General features: G+C 38.7%; 1 protein-coding gene across 2 annotated transcripts in view; it reads right to left on the bottom strand.

Moving 5' to 3' along the window:
* The window catches only part of elmo1 (engulfment and cell motility 1 (ced-12 homolog, C. elegans)), a 197,267-nt gene that overhangs the window by 94,236 nt on the left and 80,374 nt on the right, over positions 1–22,657 (bottom strand). For both annotated transcript variants that reach the window (XM_041808742.1, XM_041808743.1), the window contains 11 exons: positions 19,812–19,852; positions 19,606–19,678; positions 19,462–19,512; positions 19,129–19,298; positions 12,156–12,191; positions 8,353–8,452; positions 6,836–6,987; positions 6,599–6,677; positions 5,186–5,236; positions 4,626–4,748; positions 2,338–2,466 (listed from right to left, as the gene is read on the bottom strand). In XM_041808742.1, the coding sequence (XP_041664676.1) occupies positions 2,338–2,466; positions 4,626–4,748; positions 5,186–5,236; positions 6,599–6,677; positions 6,836–6,987; positions 8,353–8,452; positions 12,156–12,191; positions 19,129–19,298; positions 19,462–19,512; positions 19,606–19,678; positions 19,812–19,852 (1,005 nt within the window). The remainder of the gene's footprint in view (positions 1–2,337; positions 2,467–4,625; positions 4,749–5,185; positions 5,237–6,598; positions 6,678–6,835; positions 6,988–8,352; positions 8,453–12,155; positions 12,192–19,128; positions 19,299–19,461; positions 19,513–19,605; positions 19,679–19,811; positions 19,853–22,657) is intronic.

Consider the following 22,657-nt stretch of genomic DNA (forward strand, 5'->3'; position numbering starts at 1 on the left):
ATGGTCATAAGGAAGGACTTTGGTTTTGAGGAGTCAGACCTGGAGCAATGACTTTCTAAATTTGTGACGTGGTTGTGTCTGCCTTACAAGGCAACTTTACTCACTGAGGCATTTGAAATGAAGAAACAAAGTGGTGTTTATGATAATAATGGTATCAATATCAACCAAAGTAATCATGATCAGGATTGTTGCCATGATAGGAAAAAATATAAAAAGTCACTTAGCTGTCTAAAAATAAAAAAAAAATCCCAATTCTGCATGATACATTAAAATTTCCATGATGTACAAAGACACATTTAAGTGTATGTATTTTTTAGATTCCTACCATAAAGCTCCAAAGACCAAAAGGTCCAATAAACATACTCAAACTTGCAAAACAAGCTTGCTCTGGGAGCCTCTGCACTCCCTCCTCCCATGCCCTCTAAATATTACATGAGATCTGCTGATTAATGCTGCCCGGCTGTCACAGTTTATCATACTTAATTCCCAGCAGATATTTCAGAGAACTCAGTCAGCTAATGATTAAACCCACAGATACACATGCAAACACATCAGTGAGGCGCCCCTCTTGAGTTTAAATGGGTGAGACAGGATGTTGAAGAGAAACAGTGGCAGGAAGGATGAAAGAGGGATGGAGGACATTGAGGTCTGCCTTGTCACTTTTGTAATTCTGCTTGACAGGAAGCAGACTTGCGGGCTTGAAACTGAAACAGACACGCGGGTAAATGTACGTCTTAGAAAAACAGCCTCATTTTGAAGTGTGAAAAATATTCCAGCAAATGCAAAAAACTTCCCAAGGCATTAGACGGCACATGCATACATGCAAGCCTTAATTCTCTAAGTAGACATTATCGCTGCTTAAATAATTTTTTGCAAGCTGTCCAGTGAAGCAGAGTAAGGATTTTAAGGTGGGTTCTCTCCACTCTAGCACAGACAAGCAGCTCAATCGTCCTTATCTTCACTGAGCACGCTGTGGAGGGAGTGAGAAGCCCAGAAACAGCTCAGAGCTTATAATATGGGGTTAGTTCAAGTTCTTCTGCTATAGTTAGACCACTGCCTACAATACAAAGACACACATATACAGTGTATTAAAGCATGCATGCTTACAGGTAGGGAGATGAAAGAATGTGAAGAAAGGTAGTGGAAAATGCATTTTATGAAAGTGGGAGTGAAAGAGATTAAAAAGCCTTAAGGAGAAAAACAGAATAATAGGATGTCTGAGAGAAGAAGTGAGGCTGCTTTATATAAAAACTGAGAAAAACACTCCAAAACCAATGCATTTTTATAGATTTTAATGCTCCTCTATGACTAGTCTCACTTCTCTCACAATTTCTCTCAAGATGTGTTTCACTTTGGGAAAAAAACTTTTATAATCCATCTGGAGTGGAGCAAAAAATACTTCATTTTTTAACATTTCACCTCTTGTTAACATGAGGATTTTTTATTTTAAGATATTTAAATAACCTCCTTAAACTTGAAGTCTAATTTCAGGCTAGAGAAATGCTTTTTGCATAACCTGGAGTTGTTATAAAAGCCAAAAATAAAAAAAACACTTTGGGTAGTTAACCATTTTCATGGTTATCTATTACTCCACAGTAGGATTTATTTTTTCTTAAAACCTCTGTAGGAAATCAGACCCACTTAGCTTAGCAGTTCTTTTACAGACAGATGTGCAATAGATCAAACTCTTAATGGGTTTTCCTTTATTCTTTATGGTGATTAACTCCACCAAGGAGGTTATGTGATTGGCAGGGTTTGTTAGTTAGTTTGTTACCAACATAACTCAAAAGGTTATGGATGGATTTTGATGAAATTTTCAGGAAGTGTCAGAAATAGCATAAGGAAGAACTGATTAGATTTTGGGAGTGATCAAGATCACCATCTGGATCCAGGAATTTTTTTAAAGGATTCTTTACTATTGGGAGATAGGGCTAATGGCTAATGTTGTCTATTGAGCTACATAAGATGTTGGATATAGAATTTACAATTATCATTTTAAATAAGGCTTTAATTTGTTGATTACTTGCAGAAATTGTTTAGTTTGTATCAACATGTACATTTTAAACATTAGAGTAATATTGCAAATGAAGTCTTACAGCCCTTTTAAAGTTTTAGGAGTTTTAGGAGTTTTGTGAAAGGTAGAAAAGGACTTATAATATGTGTTTCATTCCTTCCATTAATCCCTATCAACTAATTATCAATGAAAATGGAGCAAATAAAATACTTAGATGTCTGCCTGTGCAGGGCTTTCCTCTTAACTCCTCGTCTCACATGCACATATGAAGACATACTAAGACGAGGGACTGAAACCTGAGAGTAAATCTGTTCCTGACTTACAATGAATCCAAGTTTCTTGTAGTCACGGGTGTACATGGACTTGCGTTTCTCAATGCTGCCACTGTTGTTGGGCTCACACTCCATGTCGAAGGCGATTCTGCGCAGCTCAAAGATGATGTCCCTCTGAGCCTGCACACATACACAGGAATATTAGAGCAGCACTCATAAATCCATCTGTCTTTTATTCAATTCATCATTTATTATTCAACTATTCTTAAGCCTTATCTCTGCTGTCTGGGGGTCTTGCAGTGCAATTTAGCCGTCAGCCATTTCTCTCCAATGCTTTTATTACTTGGAAAAACTGGATTACTGCTTTTTAAAAACCTGGCAGGATCAGGGTGGTACTGTCCAAGAGCTGCTGAATAAAAGATCAGCGCTTGTTTTCTCCCAGCAGCTGCATCCCGCTCTACTGTCCTGGTGAAAGACTCCTCCATGAGATCAAGCGATTCTCAAAAGGAGAGGTTTTATAGGATGTATTCTGTGGAATCATGTGGTATCTGAGGTAAACCGTTCAGTGAAAGCAACCGCTCTACATGCAGGATTTGACTTTTCATTTTCTGTCTTCTGACTATTGTATCATTATAAGCCGGGTGGAAAATGTCTGGGGACGTCCTCCCCTTCTGCTTCTGACACCCCCCTTCTGCCTCTGTACACAGGATGTCCAAACAGGTAGGCGGCCGACATTTCAGCATTACTTTTTTAATGCTGAAATGTATCCATCTAGGATCTATTAACATCTGAGGAAAAAAAACCCAACATTTTCAAGTTTAAAACTGCTGTAAATTAACAAGATTGTTTTTTCTTTAAAAGTTGTTTATTTACATGACCCAAAACTTCGAATTTTTGAGCTTATAATGTCAAAAATGATGGTTGCATGGAAGAAAATCCTACCAGAAGAAGCAGTTCTCCTTGTTGCATTTGTGAACCTAATCAAATACTGCTATTATTACACTATTGGTCTGATCAATAAAGAAATAATTGTGATAGGCCAGAATTATAACATTTTTATTATCATATAAAGAAAAGAAATCTTTGTGAACTGGGGCTTTTTAACTGCAGTTTTCAGTTTCCATTCATGTAAATTCACAACTTTCTAATGTATTAAATTCAAACATCTTGACATTTTTTGAGTTTAGGTCAAAATGTATCAAGATTTAAACTTTTTGTTCTCATAAATGTTTGCTTTTTAAACTCTTAATTACTCTTTTTTTATTGGACTTTCTAATCTCCCAAGTTTCAATTATTTTCTAAAAAAAATTCTTAAAAGAGTAAATGGCTCCTGATTTGTTTTAATCTTCTGGATGGCCCTATCATGCTGTTGTACATGATGTCTAATTATGGTTTAAAAGAACATATGATTACTAGAACATTATTTTTTTCAACTGATTATTCTCCCATGCCCATGGTAATATGTAAGGACATCCAGAGCACTGCCTGGGTTGTGTCAATCCTCCTACCTGCCTAATGGTGGCCTCAGGCAGCTTACACACCACATCTACCCCTTACTTCAGCCTCACTTTGTGGCCTAAACATGCCTAAAAGTTCTGCACAGAAATGTATGAAGGTAAACCTTTTGATTAGTGTGTGAAAAGAAAGCATACTAATCGATAGACATTGAATAGAGGAACAAAGTTTACCCAAGATCTGCACATTAAATTAAAACTGCAGACATGAAAAACTGATTAAAAACAGAATCTCCTGAAAAGCACATAAGAGCATTGTTAAATACAGAAAAAATACAAAACACAAATCTAATTCAACAATTTAAAACAAAAATTTAAAAATGAACTAACAAAGACTTTCAAGAAGCAGTTTAAAACTCATTAAGGGCTACGCCTTTCGAACATGCAGGGTACACTGTATTAATCCTCATTTATAAGGCTATATTAAACCTGCTTTGCTCTGTGTCTCAGTCTCAAGACCTGCTTTTGGTCTCTGTGCCAGGAGTCCATCTTGAAATGGGTAAAGAGTTTCAGACATGCTGCAGGAGCAGCATATTCTGACTTGGGAAGCTGGTCTCTTTAAACTGTTTAAAAGTTGATTAAAGGTGTGGGAGGAGGATGCATCAGGTTGTAGATGTTTTGACTGATGGCTTTCTGCTCTGTGACTCAGCTGACTTGACACATCTACACCCTAATGCAGCCTCAATTCTTGGCCCAAATGTGCCGAAAGTTATGCACAGTACTGCACATCCCCTCTTTCCTTTTCTGGCACCTATACATTTGTCAATCCTTTGACCATCCATCTCTCAGTTTGTTATCCAAAGCATCCCTGATTTTATTATTCACCTGATCCTGAGGATCCATTTTGGTCATCATGCGGTCTTCCAGCAGGTTGAAGGTGAGCACCTGCAGCACATACAGCTGGTGGGCCATCTCATCATTGATGGGTGTGGGGCTCCGGATCACGTTCTGCATGGTGTGGAGGGATGAGAGTGATTGAGAAGAAAAAGTGAGTGGAGGTGTTAGGTGTGGAGGGATGAACGTGTGAGATGATGAGGTTTCAGAGGTAAGAAAGATGGATTTGGAGGATGATGGTACAAGACAATAAAGTAGAATAAGAGGATTTGGGAGAGAGTGATGAGGATTAGAAAGGATGATAGAACAGGAGAAGGACAAGTTTGAATTATCACAAGGGTGAAAAGACAGATAGAAAAGAGGTGCACAGGGGTGAGAAAGTGAGTACAGTAGATAATAAGCAGAGATGGTAGACAGAGCTAGAAGTGTCAGATGTCATTTTCACTTCTTATATGACTGTGGTGCAGCAATATAAACCCAAGCAGGGATAAAAATAGAGAGGAGACACAGGGACAGAGAGATACACCGGAGAGGGGCATTGTCAGACTTACACTAAGGATGATGGAGCGCAGCTGTTTCTGGGCAAGAATATGGGCCATCTCCTGTAGAGGGAGAAATAAAAGAATGGAGAGAAAGAGGTAGAGAGAAAGAAATGCAAAGAGAAAGAGAGGATAAGAACGATAAAGTTGTGACAATAATATAGCAAAAAAAATGAATACAATGAAGGGGGGGGGGGGGGGGGGTCTTTTTATTTCAAGATATGAAAGAGGGCAAAATTAACCAAAAAATGCCACTGCAAAGAAAGCAGTGCCAAGGCCATGAAATAAATAAGAAAGCCATCCCAAAAAGAATCTTAAAAAAGTGGAAACTAAATGCACTTACTGATGTCTTCTACAGTGCAAACTACAAAGTGTGCTAAATCAAGCGTGCACTTACTGTCAGGGGACAATCTAGGATGTCCACAATGTGCTCATCAAACTACCAAATCGTGTGCAGTGAGGAGACAAAGTCAGAGACAGAGACAGATAGGGTGAGTGAGGGGATGTGGAAAGAAAAAAAAAAGAGAGAGAGAGCGTTTGTGACGAGGATTAAAATAAATAATTTTCTGTCAGTGGTAAAGCTTGTGGGGGGAGAAAAAGGGGGGAGGTAAGGGAGTCAGCAGATTGGTGGGAGACTGGGGGGTCATAATCATAGCTTTACTGATGGTGGAGGCTGAAACATGCTCATAGATACACCCACACATGCATTTTTATGTGTCCTTTAGAGACAGCACAAGTAGCCCCTTGTAAGTATTAAAGTGTGTCGTCTGCATATAAAAGAACCTGATTTCATGAACAGGCTCTGTCCCATAACTTTTAAACTGTCTCTCTGCAGAAACTAAACCGTCTGCATCAGAGCAAAAGACTGCATTAGTCACTTATCACCTTAAGTCGCTTTAAAATTGCTACAAAACAACCACTTTATCCTTGTTTGAGACTCTTAACGCAGCACTGTAATATTCAATTGTGCACAGTGTTGCTGTGAGGTTTATTCCTGCATAGTGTGCATCCAACTTTCTACCCTGCATCTGAGAGAAAGCTGTGGGTTAGCATCATTCATAATTAATGTTGCAGCACATCTCCGGACCCTATGGTGTCGATAAAAGGCATCATGTGATTGGCTGCAGGGCAGAGCGTGTCATAGGTGCAGAGGAGAGTGAAGGAAAGAAAGACAAAGGGAGATATGGGAGAACTGCTAAATAAGAAATGTCACTTCTGCAGAGAGGCTGGAGAGAGATTGGAGTGAGGGTGATTGTTGGGTTTAGACATTTTTCTACCGGATTTTGCTTCAGATGTGCTCAAAACAAAAATACACAAATAGTACAGTACAAAAATGCTGGATCAACATGTAAATATAGCACATAGAAAATCATGAAAATGATGTACAATACTATAAATTATTTGGTTGTGCTTAATATGCCTCACCTGTCTCTTCTCCTCTGGAGCTTTGAGGAAGAGAGCATTGATAACAGCAATAGTGTAGGTCTGAATGTCTTGATCAGTTCTAAAATTGAACAAAAAAAAAATCACAAACATGATTATGAAATATATTTAGTTCTTAACCCCTAATTGTATTTTTTTTGTAAACGCATTAGAAATGATTGTTCCAGAGTTAAATGAGCAAAGCCAGGGTTGATGCACTCAGTCTGCTGCTTAGCTTACCCCTGAAGATGTGGGATGAGCTGTCCAATGGTAATCTCTTGTGCCACCTTGTGGTAAAGATCCTGACTGTTGAGCACCATGGACTCCAGGATGGCGAGGGAGCGCTGCAGCACTGCTGTGTCCATGGCTGACTTGTTCACATAGCTGGCAATCTGCATGATGGAAAGAGCAAGGGAGGCATGAAAACACCTGCAGGAAACTGTTAATAATCTGTGGAAGACAGAGAGCATAGAATACACTAACATGACTTGGTACCAGATTTAGGCAAGAAAATAAATGGTTGGACTAAAAGTAAAGACTAAAATGTAAGGACTTTTTAACTGACTAAAACTAGACTAAAATGTTTTTGAGTTTTCATCGACTTAAACTAAAACTGAAAAGTGCAGAAATGACTAAAATGGGACTAATACTAAAAGACATTTCGTCTAAAGACTAAAACTAAAAATTAACACTGTGTGAGAGAACTGGGGATAAAATAATTTTATCAATCTATTGTGATTTTGGAAAATTGAGATTTTTCAACTCCTCTCCAAGACTGCTTGGAGTTAGCAAAAAACTCAATGTGAAAGCCAGGCAGCTTTCAAGTGTTTTGCACTATGGAGAGGTTACTCTGCCATAAAGCCAGATCAGTGGAGGGCTGCAGTGATGGTTGTCCTTCTGGAACTTTGTCCCATCTCCACACATGATCTCTGGAACTCAGTCAGAGTGACCATCAGGTTCTTGGTCACCTCTCTTACTAAGGCCATCTCACTTGATTGTTCAATTTGGCTGGACCAGCTCTTGGAAATGTCCTGGTTGTGCCAAACTTCTTCCATCTGAGAAATATGGAGGCCGTTGTGCTATTGGGAACCTTCAGAGCAGTAGAAATGTAGCCTTCCCCAGATCTGTGCCGGTCAACGATCCTGTCTTATAGCTCTGCAGGCAGTTCCTTTGACCTCATGACTTGGTTTTTGCTCGATAGTGATGATCAGCTTTGTTTCTTTGCAAATCATCCAATCAATTTAATTTAACACAGGTGGAGTCCAATCACCACAGTAGAAACATCTCAGCAAAGATCCAGAGAAATGGAAGGAACTTGAGCTAAATTTGCAGAGGCTCTGTCTCTGTTTTCTATTGACAAGTTTTTTGCAAAGAAGTCCATCCATCCATTTTCTAAACTGCTTATTCTGTTCCAGGTTGCGGGTGGCTGGAGCCTATCCCAGCTGTCATTGGGCAAGAGGCGGGGTACACCCTAGACTGGTCGCCAGTCAATCGCAGGGCTGACATATAGAGACAGACAACCAGGCACACTCACACTAGCGTTTTGCAAAGAAGTGTGTTCTAACATCAAAGCTGTTTTCATGATCAAAAAATCCTCAAACAATATCCTTCCTTGTTTCATGACTGCATCAGGAGAAATACTTCATTGCAGTCTTGTTTTTACCCCGTCATATTGCTGAATAAAAACATTTGAAGTGAGTTTATACTACATAATAGTGAATAAGATCTCTGTTAGATGACACATTTTCTTGGCTGACCTTCTTGATGAAGGCCACAGAGAAAGTGTCCCAGGAGACAATGCCGTGGTCCATCAGCTCCACGAAGGCTGTCAGAGTGAAGGACAGCAGGTCTCCAAAACTATGAGAACACAGACAGACAGACAGAAAAACACATAGAAAACTTCTCTCCAACAGATGGTTTGGACCAGAACATGTAGCTGAAAGCCCAGGCTTGGCTCGGCTTGAATTTAGCAAGAAATGAGCGGTCAGCAGAGAACAGAAAGGAGGAGAGGAGGGGACAGAAGAAAATAAGTTTAATGCTGCAACCTGGCTTGCTGCAGAAGACAGAAAAACAGACGGGAACTGGGAGAAATGGGAGAAGAGGTTTGCGATGCAGCGCAGACAGACGAGCTTTGGAGAAGCAGCTGGAGGTCGTCAGAAAGCCAGCAGGAGGCGGGCAGCAGAGCAGAGTTCAATCAGGGCCAGAAAGCTACATAATAGAGTGAAGTCATGCAGTTACACAAGAAAGAAACCACTCTGCAGAGTCACAGGAGACTGAAGCAGCAAACACATTAAACAGCTGTTCAATTGGAGTCATGATACTGCTGGAAACTCTTAATGAGAAACTAAGAAATCACATTAACCCCTGCACATATCTCTGAGTAAAACAAGCGGTTTGAAGCAATTCTTGTCATAAATTTTAGCTTTCAGATCTTTTTTTTAGCTTATAAAGTTTACAAGACTGACCTCTACTGCTTAAGACTGGGATTGCAATCAGCCTGTACTGTCTGCCTTTATGCAACATCAATGCTTTACCTGTTCTAGCTGCTTTTCATCATGTTGACCACATAAACCTAAATGAAACACAATGCAGCATAAACATATAAACTTACAAGCTAGGTTGGAAATTAGTGATGTAGTTAAAAAATCCTAAATCTGTAAATAATGATAAAAAAGAGACGATGTAGGTTGAAAGGGCCCCAACTTCCCTTGTTTTGCTGCATAATGGCTGACAAGTTAACAGTTGAATGTATAAAGCTTTAGCAGATGATTCTAGCCATTAAGATAGATGACTGTAATTACATGATGCTTCATGAACTTGAAGAATAGTGATGGTAGATATGAGCCTTATAGGTTGTTTCCACCAGGCAGTTTGTTTTCAGCATGGTATGCATTTATCTGCATTTATCAAAAGTTGTCCCACACAACTGGCTTGTACTATCCTGCTTTTTGGCACCCTCCCCTAGGGGTACAGAGCTTACCTATCCATCCCGGAAGGGTTAAGCTACACACACAAGAGGGTTTGCACAGATGTCACTTTTAACGCGTTACACACTTGCTCAACCAGACTGAGTGACAAACACAGCTGTCTGTTCTATAAAGAACAGGTGAAAACAGGAGAAAGATGGACTAATATCTGCTTAAATAAGGGATATTTGGACTGGACCAAGATGCACACCATTTCCTGGACTGTGAACATTGATATGTGGTCCCCAGGGGTGAAAAGCAACTAATCACATTTACTCAAATTACTGTAATTGAGTAGTATTTTGGGGTACTTGTACTTTTTAGTACATTTTGAAATCGGTACTTTTACTTCAACTTAACTAAGTTTTAACCAGGGTAACTGTACTTTTACTAGAGTACTAGAGTACTCTTGTACTTTTTCCACTACACAGTAGCACATTAGGAATGTTTTCACACCACATGCATAGCTGCTGTACACATAAAACTGAAGTGTTGGTATCTCAGGGTTAAACATTTCAGAGTTCATTTTAACTCCATTCTAACTGAAATGGTCTTCACTGTTGGAGTTATTTGACAGTATAGATAAACTCAGTAATGAGTCAACTGATCTAAGCTCTGTCCACTGCAATCAAATCTGATAATGTTTGGGCAGATTTTCCTATCATGCCCTTGAGCAGTGTTTTCATACGTGTTTTAGGTGTATTTATATGTGCTATTGGGATTTTTTTGGTCATGTTTCCAGTGTATTGTTTTTGTTTTTGATGTGAGACACACTTGCACCATGGGTGAAGTTATCCAAGTTACGGCTTGACTTCAGGTGCTCCTAAAGGACAGATAGTATGTATGCATTCTCCATCAGTATGCATTGCCTTGCTATGAGGTTGACTCTCTGCTTTGTTCTCGCCAGAGAAGACCCACCTTAGCACAGATTTTCAAATGTTAGAACAGCTTTGTCATATAATAGAATATTCAATACTTTCAAAGTTTAGTTCAACTATATGAGGAGAAGACCTACATAAACACTTTTAAAGTTTTAAATTCAACTCTATGTGAGTTAAATTTATACTATCAAGTCTGCTGTGTATTTAAGTTTATTATAGAGGTCTGACTTTACCTGACCAACCTGGTTGGAGATCTAATCTCTTATTATTGTTTTGTACCAATAAGAAAAGATCATATTTCACTGTCCTAATCCTCATTAGCTACTAAGTAAACTTTAAGTTAAATGCTTTTTACTTTTACTTGAGTAGATTTAAACCAGAGTAACGGTATTTTTGTTTAAGGTACTTTTTCCACCTTTGGTAGCCACAAATCGGGTTTCCTGACATTTCTATGGACCTGATTTCAAGTACACAAAGCAGAGCCTGAAGGCTCACATCAGCCTGGTTCATCAGTGATGGATGTGAAACTGAAAAAATATCCAAGATTTATCATTATGAAGCTTTAGATCAGCTGGTAATCCATATTTCAGTAATTATTTACTTCTTTTAACTTTAGCTAGTCTGTTAAAAGACTGCTCTGTGATTGTGAAACTGTTTGCAAAAATTCAAGGTGTATTTTAAAATGAAACTGATGTACCCTGGCTGTCTTTCTTAATATAGAATGTTTCAACACCAGTTAAATATTTTACTTTTAATTTGAAAAATTCACACGGTGCAACTCTCAGATTTTATATTATGTCGTATAAACTGTTAAAGCGTCAGTTTAGTGTTTAACCAAATAGAAATCAGGTTAATTCACAAAGGCTTCTCTATTTAATCTGTGATGGATATTACTAGAACTCACAACATTTTTGGCCCTTCCCCTATAAAGCTGTGTTAATCAGACACTGGAGGATTATCTAAACAGACATATTTTATCAGCTGAGGGTCTGATAGGACTGACCACAGTGAACATCATCAAGATGTAGTTATTAAAATGTAGGTACTTTTCAGCTGAAATAACACTGCACTTTGCCTGTGACGTCACATGACTACCCTCTACCCTCTCCAGTTAGCCCACTAAGTGAGAGTACGGGTGTCTGTAGAAACACAAATTATTTGGGAGTTTCTGTACCGAACCGTACTGAATCAAACTGGACCATCTGGTGGAAATGCAGCTTTAGACAGCAAATATAGGAACTTTTGTTGATAAATGAATTGTGGTTAAATCTCAATAATATTGTAGAGAAGAAGGGAGAATTGAGCTGAATCAGAGGCCAAGAGAGTCCACAGAAAATCCCCTCACCCTGAGCAGCACCATTATATAAAGAAACCCAAGATTTAATTCAGGGTAAGCTCGGATGAGAAGTAAAATTAAAAAGACAGTTTGAAAAACAGTTCTAAATAATTATTTGTTGTGATAGATTACTCATTTATAACCTTCAAAGTTAAATCTTGGCTTTCTTTCAGTGAGTTAAAAGTTTAGAAAGTTGTTCAAGCCTGTCAACCGAAACCACATGCAAAGAAATCCACGTATGACGCTGATTTTAAAGAAAAAAAAGGCCCCAGGATTTTGTAATACTAAGTCTTAATCATGCAGACTCTGCCAGCAGGTTAGGAAGAGCACAGAGCCAATGATTTTACCCAGCTGGAGGGGAGAGAGGAGGGTCTTACCAGGGCTTCATTATCTTCTGCAGTTTCTGATAGCGCCTGCAAAGATTCAAGAAACTTTGGTGTTAAAGGTGGTAAACAAAAACAAACAAATCATTGTTTTAGGGAAAAAGAAAAGGAAAATACACATCTGAATCTGGTCACAGGAAGAAGAAGAAGGAAGTTCAATCCACAAACATTGGAAAACAGATTTATTACTATGAAAATTATGACGAAAGCATCCAAAATCAAGTGCAACATTTTTACCAAACCAAGCTTTCATGAACAATCTAATGTAACCAGGGCTTAATATTTACACCTCACCAGAAGCAGGTGGATTTCAGACATGGTGGGTAGCCATGAATTGAACTGATCACTGACATAGCCCTTGCTTCAGTCTTTCTGTTAGCTCCAGTGTTTGTGGATTAGATGCCTATCATGGGCGTTATTTTCCCTCTAATTACAGCGGTGTTGCCCAGCCTGTAAACGCACTGCTACATGGCTACCACACCTTACACACGACACACCTGCTGACATGTGGGCAGTGTAAAGTGAGGAAAATACACTCACCAACCACTTTATTAGGCACATCTGTTCTATTGCTTGATAACACAAAAAGCTAATCAGCCAATCACATAGCAGCAACTCAATGCATTTGAGCATGTAGACGTGGTCAAGACGACTTACTGAAGTTGAAACTGAGCATCAGATTGGGAAAGAAAGGGGATTTAAGAGACTGAACGTGGCATGGTTGTTGGTGCCAGATGGGCTGGTCTAAATATTTCAGAAACTGCTGATCTACTAGGATTTTCACACACAATCATCTCTAGGGTTTTCAGAGAATAGTCTTAAAAAGGGAAAACATCTTTGGGCCCCTTAGGACCAACGGAGAATTGTTTAAACACCAATCCTACCTGAGTATTGAAGCTGACCATGTCCATCCCTTTGTGACCACAGTGTACACATCTTCTGATGGCTACTTCCAGCAGCTTTGTCACAAAGCTCAAATCATCTCAAACTGGTTTCTTGACCATGAGCTCACTGTACTCCAGTGGTCTCCATAGTCACCAGATCTCAATCCACTAGAGCACCTTTGGGATGTGGTGGAACGGGAGATTCACATCAAGGATGTGCAGCCAACAAAGCTGCAGCAACTGTGTGATGCTATCATGTCAGTATGGACCAAAATCTCTGTGGAATGTTTCCAACAGCTTGTTGAAACAATGCCATCAAAAATTAAGGAAGCTCTGAATGCAAAAGGCGGTCCAACCTGTCACAAGCAAGGTGTACCTAATAAAGTGGCCATTGAGTGTAAATTAGATGCTTAATGTAGCAAATCAAAGTCATCTTTTTTCTTAACAGATAACCACATTACTTTCAAAGCTTTATTTCACACATATAAAGACACTTCCACCAAAATGATGACAGAAGTTTAAGATAGAATAAAGGAAATGAGTTTTAACAGTCGCTGGTGGAGATTTTAGAAAAGGTGACATGAATAGTAAAAACTGGAGCGACAATATCTCCATGTTAAGTTGATTTTTACTTCCAAAGTGTCATTTTAACTCCATCCTGTGTTAAATGGCCATCAGTGTCAGAGCTATCTAACAGTGTTGATCCAGTGTTAATTCAAATCTGCATACGTTGGCAGGATTCTCCCATGAGTGATTATATGTGTTTTACAGGTTTTCAGTTGTGTTACGATGATGCCTGTGTACAGTTAGCACTGCTGGGATTCCTTTGCTCATGTTTCTGTTGGATTGTTGCTGTTTTTAAATTTTCTAAAAAAAATTCCCATCACTCTGTTTTTTGGCACAGAGTAAACAAATGTTCCTCCAACTGTAAAATCATTTTTTTAAAATCCAAAACCATGTAGAACATCAAAATAACCATGACAAAGGTAACGATACTGATAGTGGCAATAACAGAAAGAACAAAGAAGAGAAAAAGAATAACATTAATCACAATAACGACAATAGTGGTAATCTGAAAACAACCCCTTATAACAGTGGAAGTCATAAAAAGTAGTACAAGAAATAATTTACTTTCTAAATGAGGGAAAGAGAGGAAAAAACAGGTAAAAGAAAAGCTGAGCTTCAAAGACAAAACAGTAACTCTTTCTATGCCCCCTCTCTATAATGCATTATAAAATATGATAAGTATACTTAAAATGTGTTTTAATGCACCTATAATAATGTATAGCCATAGTTATAAACATAGTTATAAGCATTCATTTTTATGTTGCCTTGTAACAGTAAGCATAACTAATTTCTTTCACATCAAAACCATACATACTTTGTGTTTTTTTATTTATAATTTGATCTTGTCCTTCCACAAGCAAAGGGGTACACATGTTTATATGTAAACATTATTATTGTTATTTTTATTCTTGCTAATTTTTGTTATATAATGTTTAGGTATTGTTTTGCACAATTTATTTCTACTTTTGTTAAATAATTAAAATTTTTGTCTCTCTCTTGTTGAGTGGATGTAAAGACCAATTTTCCCCCGTGGGGGATTAATAAAAGTTTATTTTATCTTTATCTTTATCTTATCAAACCTAGTGCAAGTGTCCAAAATGACTTAAAACTACATGCACTATAACATATAATAAGTCATTATAAACACTGGCATTAAAATTAGTTATGATTACTGTTGTAAAGCATTATAAACAGTCATGAGTGCTTATAATGTGTTATTATACACCTATAATGCTGTATAACTATAGTTATAAGTGTACTTATATGAAAAAACTTCATTATGGGGGGGGTTAGAAAGTGTTACCAAAAAAAAAAAAAAAATAAGAACATAAAATAGGGGGAAAAAATTAAGAAAAACAAAGAAAGCAAAATTGTTACCAAAATAAGACAAGAAAAATAAGATAATACATGAAAAAGACGTTTAGTTCAAAAACTTTTGCCCCATGAGTAAAACTCTTAACCGAGTTAGTAACTTCCTGCCTGTAGAGCACAAGCATGTAACAGATCACTGGGTGCTTGACTGTAAGACTCAATCATGCACATGATTTGTTAAACTGCATAAATGATCTCCTTTACATTCGGAGCTCAGGAGATAATTAAAATTGCAAGTGAACGATTTAATTCTTTATAAAAACAATTGCTTCACTCCAGAGAAATAGATCCTTAAGCAGTGTAAGAAATACACCTTGCTGTATCAGAGAGTAACACTCAGATTGTTACTATTTAACACCTGTGATAACGATATGAAATCAACAAAGGTGTTAAATTTGATTTGTTAAAACAGTAAAAAGTAAATTATCAACACAACTGTGAGTAATTGTTACACTCTTCAGAGCTGATTCACCTGTAGTGTCAAGTTCTATTAACACCACAGTGAAAACGAGTGTTGAAATTTTACTCAATTAAGAGGTAATTCAACACTTAAATTTTAACACTGGGGAAATTTAACACCAATCTAGGGAAGGACCATATACACTAAAATACAGAGTTAAATTAACTCCTTAAGTGTTACTTTAAAAGTGCAAAGTTTACTATGTTAAATTTTCTGTCTGTGTTTTGTTAGTATTTGGACTTTAGAGAAGCATTTAACATGTAATCCAGTGTTTCATGAAAATTAAAAACTTAATCTTAATTCCCAAAATTATGCTTATGCTCTTACATGGGGTAAAAAGGCCTCTCACAGCCCAGCTGCAGTAATCTCAGGGCCACTAACAGTTTGGGAAGCTCTGGTCTACACATATTACAAACAGGTTGTTTGATGTCTTACCCAGCAGAGGGCGATGTCTGCTTTTCAGCTGCTGGAGCTCACGTGGGCACCAACAACAACAACATCAGCAGCCAGCCAACTGATTTCCACATGAGTACAATAGAGCGACTCTGACAGCAGCATTAGATCAGAGCACCGCTCTGCCCTCAAGAGTCTCCAGCGCTGAGCCTCTTAAATAATTACAGTTCACCAAGTTGGCTGGCTGGCTCACTAATGAGCACATGTGTGTGTGAGACACTGATACCTATCTGTGTGTGTGTGTGTGGGTTTCATAAGCCCCTCTTGAGATGAAAATGCTGTCTCTCTCTTTGGATTACAGACGGCACTTTTAAACTCTCCAGATCAGAATACTTGATGTGAATTTACATAGAAACATGTTTAATGAAGGAGCCAGAGGCAGGGCAGAGTCAACATCAGTGATGCAGCTTCTCTCCTTCAAACAGTGTCAAATATTTGCCCTTTTGGAACACTGTATGCCAAAAAGAAGAGAGGGTTCAATGATTTCCTGTCAAAAAGTGAAAGTGGGTGTAATGTCAGAGGTGCTGCTGCCTCTCAGACAGAAACAGGAGATCATTACGTGGTTTCTGCTGAGGAGGAGGAATAAAACGCTGACCGGAGTGTGACCCTTTATGTACATGCCGAACATTGAGGAGCGTGAAAATATCTATGCTGTAAAAGCATATTTGACTGTGTTTGAACATGCCTTAACAACATGATCGTGAGCTTGAACATGGCTCATTTTCTTTCATCTACCTCCTTTCTCTCTGGGTAAAAAGGATGTATAATGAGAGCTCCATGAGGCAGAAAACGAGAGTGCTATCCCTGCCAGTTTATGTCTGCAAGCACATTTGCACTCCTACTGTACTTTTCCTCTGGGTTTTTACAGTGACCAGAGCCCTGAGCTCACACAGTACGCTACAGTCTCCCTCGTACAAACACACACACCTCCCACTGGCATCACGGCTGAAAAACTCCACCTCAGCGAATAAAGGTCCCCACTTTAACCTTCAGTTTCAGACAGTCTCCGGGGCCCTCACACTTACACACAGACACTTTTTGGCTGAAACTGTCAGAAAACAAGGGCACAGCTCTCTTCTCTTTTGGTGCAATTTTACTCTAATGGTCAGCAAAGGCGAACAGGAGCTCCTGGGCATGTTCTTCACAGGCCACTTCACCTCTCCTCCAGCAGTTACACACTCAGTTGACACCTTTAGAGTGTCTAAAAGAGGTTATGATGTAGCTGAAGATTGCAGGCAGACAGCCTCTGGAGCCTTAAAGTCATCAGGGCAGCAGTTTTCTTTCCAGTTGTTAGTCAGGACAAACATTCCCATTAGCACTCTTTTTAGATTAAAATAACAATAGTGTGGACATATGAAGGAAGAGGATAAAAGATGATGTACACTACATGGACAAAAGTATTTAGCCACATCTGTTTGTCATTGAATTCAGGTGTTCTAATCAACACCTATCCATGCAGTCTCCATTTGCAAACATTTGTGATCCTAAATGGGTCGTTCTGAAGATCTCAGAGCGCAGATTCCAAAGGCAACTGTAGGTGATATTATTAGAAAGTGTAAGTGTTTAGGAACATCAGCAACTCAGCCATGAGAGCGGTGTCGAGGACTGCAAAGGCGCATGAAAGTCTGAGTTCTGAACTTCCACTGGCATTAATGTAAATACTAAAACTGTGCGGTGGGAGCTTCATGAATGGTTTTCCATGGCTGAGCAGCTGGATGCAAGCCTCACATTACCAAGTCCAATGCCAAGCATTGGATGGATTGTTCTTTGGAGTGACCAGTCATGAGTCTCTGTTTGGTGGTCAAAAATAGGCAAGTTTGGGTTTGGCAGATGCCGAAAGAACATTACCTGCCTGATTGAATTGTGTTAACTCTGAAGTCTGGTGGCGGAGGGTACGGGGCTGTTTTTCAGGGTTTTGAGCAAGGCCCCTTATCTCCAGTGAAGGCCAATCATTTCCACCGAGCAGTCTGGTTTCGTTCAGTATGGTAGGGCACACTTTTTTTTGCGCTTCCATACATCAAAAGTTGGAAAGGGTCCCAAAAAACTGACCCATACCACCCCCCTTTTTTGGTACCCTTCAAGGGTTGCCAATATTACCTACCCAGCCCAAAAAAGGTGGAGCTACACACACAACAATAGGGGTTTGCGCTGATGTCACTTTCAGTGTGCGACACGACTGCTCAGCTTGTCAGCGCTTCTGTGGAAACGCGAACTATATCGGGGTTTAGCGTAACAAACCACACTCAATCAAACAGGAACGCCTGATGAAAACTTTAATTCCTCAGCATACCAAGACATTTTGGACAATACTATGCTTCCAACTTTGTGGCAACAGTTTGGGGAGGCCCTTTTCTATTCCAACATGACTGTGCTCCAGTGCACGACACAAGGACTATAAAGACATGGTTTGATAAGTTCGGTATGACCCTGACCTTTACCCCAGTGAGCACCTTCAGGATGAGCTGGAATGGAGATGGCGAGCCAGACCTTCTGGTCCACCAACATCAGTGCCTGACCTCATAAATGCTCTATAGAATGAATGGGCACAAGTTTCCACAGAAACACAACCAAAATCTTGTGGAAATCCTTCCAAGAAGGATTGAGGCTTTTATAGCAGCAAAACGGGGGGCAACTCCGTTTAAATTATATGTATTTGAATACAATCTCATTACAGTCCACCCATGTAATGGTCAGGTGGCCAAATACTTCTGTCCAAATAGTGTATGTCTGATCATGACACCCTGTTTATCACTCTGCATAATTACTATAACCACAAGTAAACAAAACTTATCAGAGTAAAAACACAAATTCTGGTTGATCTACAGAGGGCAGGCCATCACCCTTAATATCATAGCATAAATGATATTTAAGGAATACATATTCATGTCAGTTAGATGTTCAAATTAAACCCATCAGAATTCACAGTGTAACTTCACCGACCCTCTGACACTTAAGATGATCAGAGACTGATACATGCAGGATAGCAATACTACTAAAACAAACAATATAAGTGACTTATGGGCTAAAATCTGCAACCTGTCTGCTTTCAAAACAGCCTTGGTCAACCCAATTGACTGTCCTGGAGTAATCTAATGGGATGTAAATATTGGTGTGATCCTCTTCGGTCACAGTTTGTGTAAAAAAAGATGACTGACAAATGTTTTCCTGGCAAAAACACTGAATTTTGACAAGTAACGATCAATGTAAGAAATGGTGCTTTTATAGGACTTACTCTGTGCCACTCTCCACCATCTGAGTGAGCAGCGAGATGCCGTCCAGGTTGATGAACTCCTGTGCGAAGGTGATGTCCCGGGATGCGTTGGCCAGGTCCTTCAGAGCTTCCAGCTTGGCATCCATGCTGGACGACTGAATTCGCTCATGAAGCTGGAGTGCAGTCTGGTACTAAAGCAGCCAGAAGAGAGGAGGAAGAGGAGGAAGATGCATTATAATCAAAGGGTGAGAGGACATAAGCATGCTGTATTTAGAAATAGCTCGATAATGTGTTGTGATAAAATAGGTTTGTGTGTAGGATTCCAAGGACACTCTGCAGCGATGTAAAACTTACAGGAGAGGTGGTCAAACGCAGGATGGAGCCATTCTTGATGTCATTGCGATTCTGTGGAGATTTATCAGAATAAAAGCAAGTGTTAAAAAGCACAGAAAGACTTTTCATGTTGCAGCCAGGAACTGAAATCAGGACAACACAAACCTTTTCTGTGATGTAGAAATTAGTTGCATCAGCTATCTGAAGTGCGAAGTTTTCATGGTTCCCCAATGACCATCTGAAAGCAACGGAGAGAAGAGAATGCAAAAGCATATCTGGTGTTTAAAGCTCAAAGGATTTCCGTGTGAATTCTAACATCTTTGGTTCTATTTGAGTGCTGACATGCATTAAAAAGGTCAATGCAGACTCACCCCTCACACACTTCTTTAATGATGGCTGAGAGAGGCTTTTTCTGTAGAGGAAAAAAAAGTTAGTTCAGTCCATGATTCAAGATTGAGCTGCAGTCAAGAGTGAGCTTCATTTACTTCTTATTACAGGACTGACTGAAAAGCGTGGCTGCTTCTCAGCCCTGTCCCAAAGCGAATCCAACAGCACTGACCAATTCTATGCAGCATTTATTTTCACTGAATGATGATCAAACTACCTCGTATAAGAAGCTGTGGCATCCTTCTTAAAAGTGGTAGTATATAATAAAAATGTTACAAAGTATTACACAATACAATTAAAACTTCCATACAAGACTTTTAGTCTGTGGACATGTATGCTGATGTTTCTTTCTTTTTAGAAAAAAGTAAAGAAATAGAGCATCAGAAGAAGCCCTTCACAGGAGCTTTAAATGCACAAAAGATGACAAGTAAACTGAAAAAAAAAAAGCAAATAGTTTTTCCAGTAGCAAATACTTCGCTCAAAAACAGTCAAATTGACTCTTTTTCAGTGTATTTAATACCAGCTAATGAAATTCTGCCAGAGTAATCTTTTAACCACACCCACTTCGATTCAGCCGCCATGACACGACTCTCCCAATGGAAAGAGTTGACTGAGAAACAACAGCGGTGAGTGACTTTTTATAATGTAATCTGGAATAAAATGCTGGTTTAATTGACACATAAAGACAGAGCTAAAAGGCCCATAGTCCCATGGTTTTATTGCACATTCAAATGTTAGTGTTAGCTAAGACTTTGTAGATATTGCATCAGTTTAGTGGTCAACTGACAGACGAGTTAAAAGTCCCACACAAGAACTGTATTTTATGATGTGGTTAGCAGGACAGGGTTTGCTTTTACTGCTGTTAGTTTGGTTTTGGGTGTGAAACATGCATATTACTGTGAAAGTGTGTGCCTCTCTGTGTTTTTATATTATTTTTGTATTGAGAGGTGTCTCTCTATCTCTGGTTGGTGAGGGCAGGAGCACCAGACAGTCACAGCTGCAGCTCATTAGGCATCGCAGCTACAGCAAATCCTTGGCAGTCAAGATCTCCTTTTAATGTTGAACCCCAGGACACCAGAGTATACTACAGCTTCCATGGTGGTAGCCCAGCTCGTCTCCAACCTTTGAATGTAGCAATTTTTGCAAGTGGGTTTTCAGTGAGTTTTTGCCTTATCTAACACCTTTTCATCCTCTTTTTTTTTTTGCAGTTCCTCTCTCTCTCTGCCATTGCTTCAGCCAACTGCCGGCCAGTACACTCACTGTTGTTTGCACTTACTCCTTAACCCTACAACCTCATTTGTTATTTCTCCCTTTACAGGCAGAAAGGCAGCAGAAAGAGCACTACTTCTCTTCTCTACTTCTCTTGAAAAAAACAAAAGTGCTTTCTTATTAGAGTACTCAATTAATCGCCAGAAGAACCGATAGAGTACTCGACTACAAAAAGAATCGATTACTGCTGCCCTAAACTCAGCCCCACCTTTAAAGATTGCAAGCTCGTTCTCCTCATTCTCCTCAACTGGTCTGAAACATTTTCAGTTCTGGTACAAACGCTGCTGACTGGAGATCTGGCCACTGCTAAGGCAAGATGCACATCTTCACAACTACAAAAATGAAGGACTTCTCTGGCTTAGGAAACCATTGAAAATTTTTTAGTTCATCAACCTTTTTTATTATCAACCTTTATTTAAATCTCAAGGATCATTGAGGTTTCACTCATTTACAATGATGTTGAGTTACAGGATAATAATAATAATAATAACTCAAAATAAAAACACCACTACTAGTAATAATACATTTAAATAATAATAATAATTAAGTAAAATTACAGATTATTAACAAATTTAACAAGATTTTACTCAGAGAAACGATCACAAACCATGGCAAAATGATTTGGAATAACAGACTCAAATTGTCTCAGGGAAATAAGAGCGTCAATCTTAAGTGTGTGTTGAAAAGATTCCACGTTTGGAGCACTAAAGCTAAAAGCAGATTTTTTAAGTCAAAATAGGTACTCCAGAAACAACAACTGAAAATATATCACTGTCGTCGGGCCATAACCTCCCATCTCTACAATTGTAATTTTTCAGGGAATGGAATTTAAATGCTGTATTTAAAAAAAAAAAAAAAATACAACACTGAATGATGATAGCATCTTTTGACACGTTTTGTTGGTTTAAAGTTTGTAAAACCTACTTAAAGATGTGAAGGATGGCCGATGGCACTGATTTAAGAAAAAAAAAAAAACAATTCAGGAAAAATGGAGACAGGAGGTTTTGGCCCGACACCAGCGATATGTAACATGGGATAGGTACCCTTTTAATTAATTTAGTAAGGTCACTGCAAGAAAAACCTAAATAGTGTACCTTTACTTCAGCGTAACTTATTTCTTTGCTTCCATTTTTAACTCTTTTTAAAATAAAACTTACTTTATAAGGATTATTTTTGTTTTCTGATGCTGTTAATGCATTTATTTAACAGGCATACTTTCTAGCTTAGCACATAAGGCAATGTACTTAGTTTTTAAATTGGTTAAAGCGAGGTAGAGCCGGTAAAATGTCTGATTCGTGCAAACATATGTGAACCTCGTTTAGCTCTTGCCCACTAATTTTCACATGTTAAAGAGCAACTTATCATCAGCATATCGAATAAAGAAAAACACAGATTATCAACAACAACTTTTTCTTACATGTGTAAATGTCTTTCAAGTGTTTTTTTTTTTTATAAGGGTGGTTATGTACAGATTGTCACAAATTTTTTGTAAAGTTGATAAATGTCCCCTGACAAAGGTCCCAAGTGTGAAACATAGTGAAATTTCTTTGTTGTATAGCAT

The sequence above is a fragment of the Cheilinus undulatus genome, linkage group 16, assembly GCF_018320785.1.
Source record: "Cheilinus undulatus linkage group 16, ASM1832078v1, whole genome shotgun sequence".
NCBI lineage: Eukaryota > Metazoa > Chordata > Actinopteri > Labriformes > Labridae > Cheilinus > Cheilinus undulatus.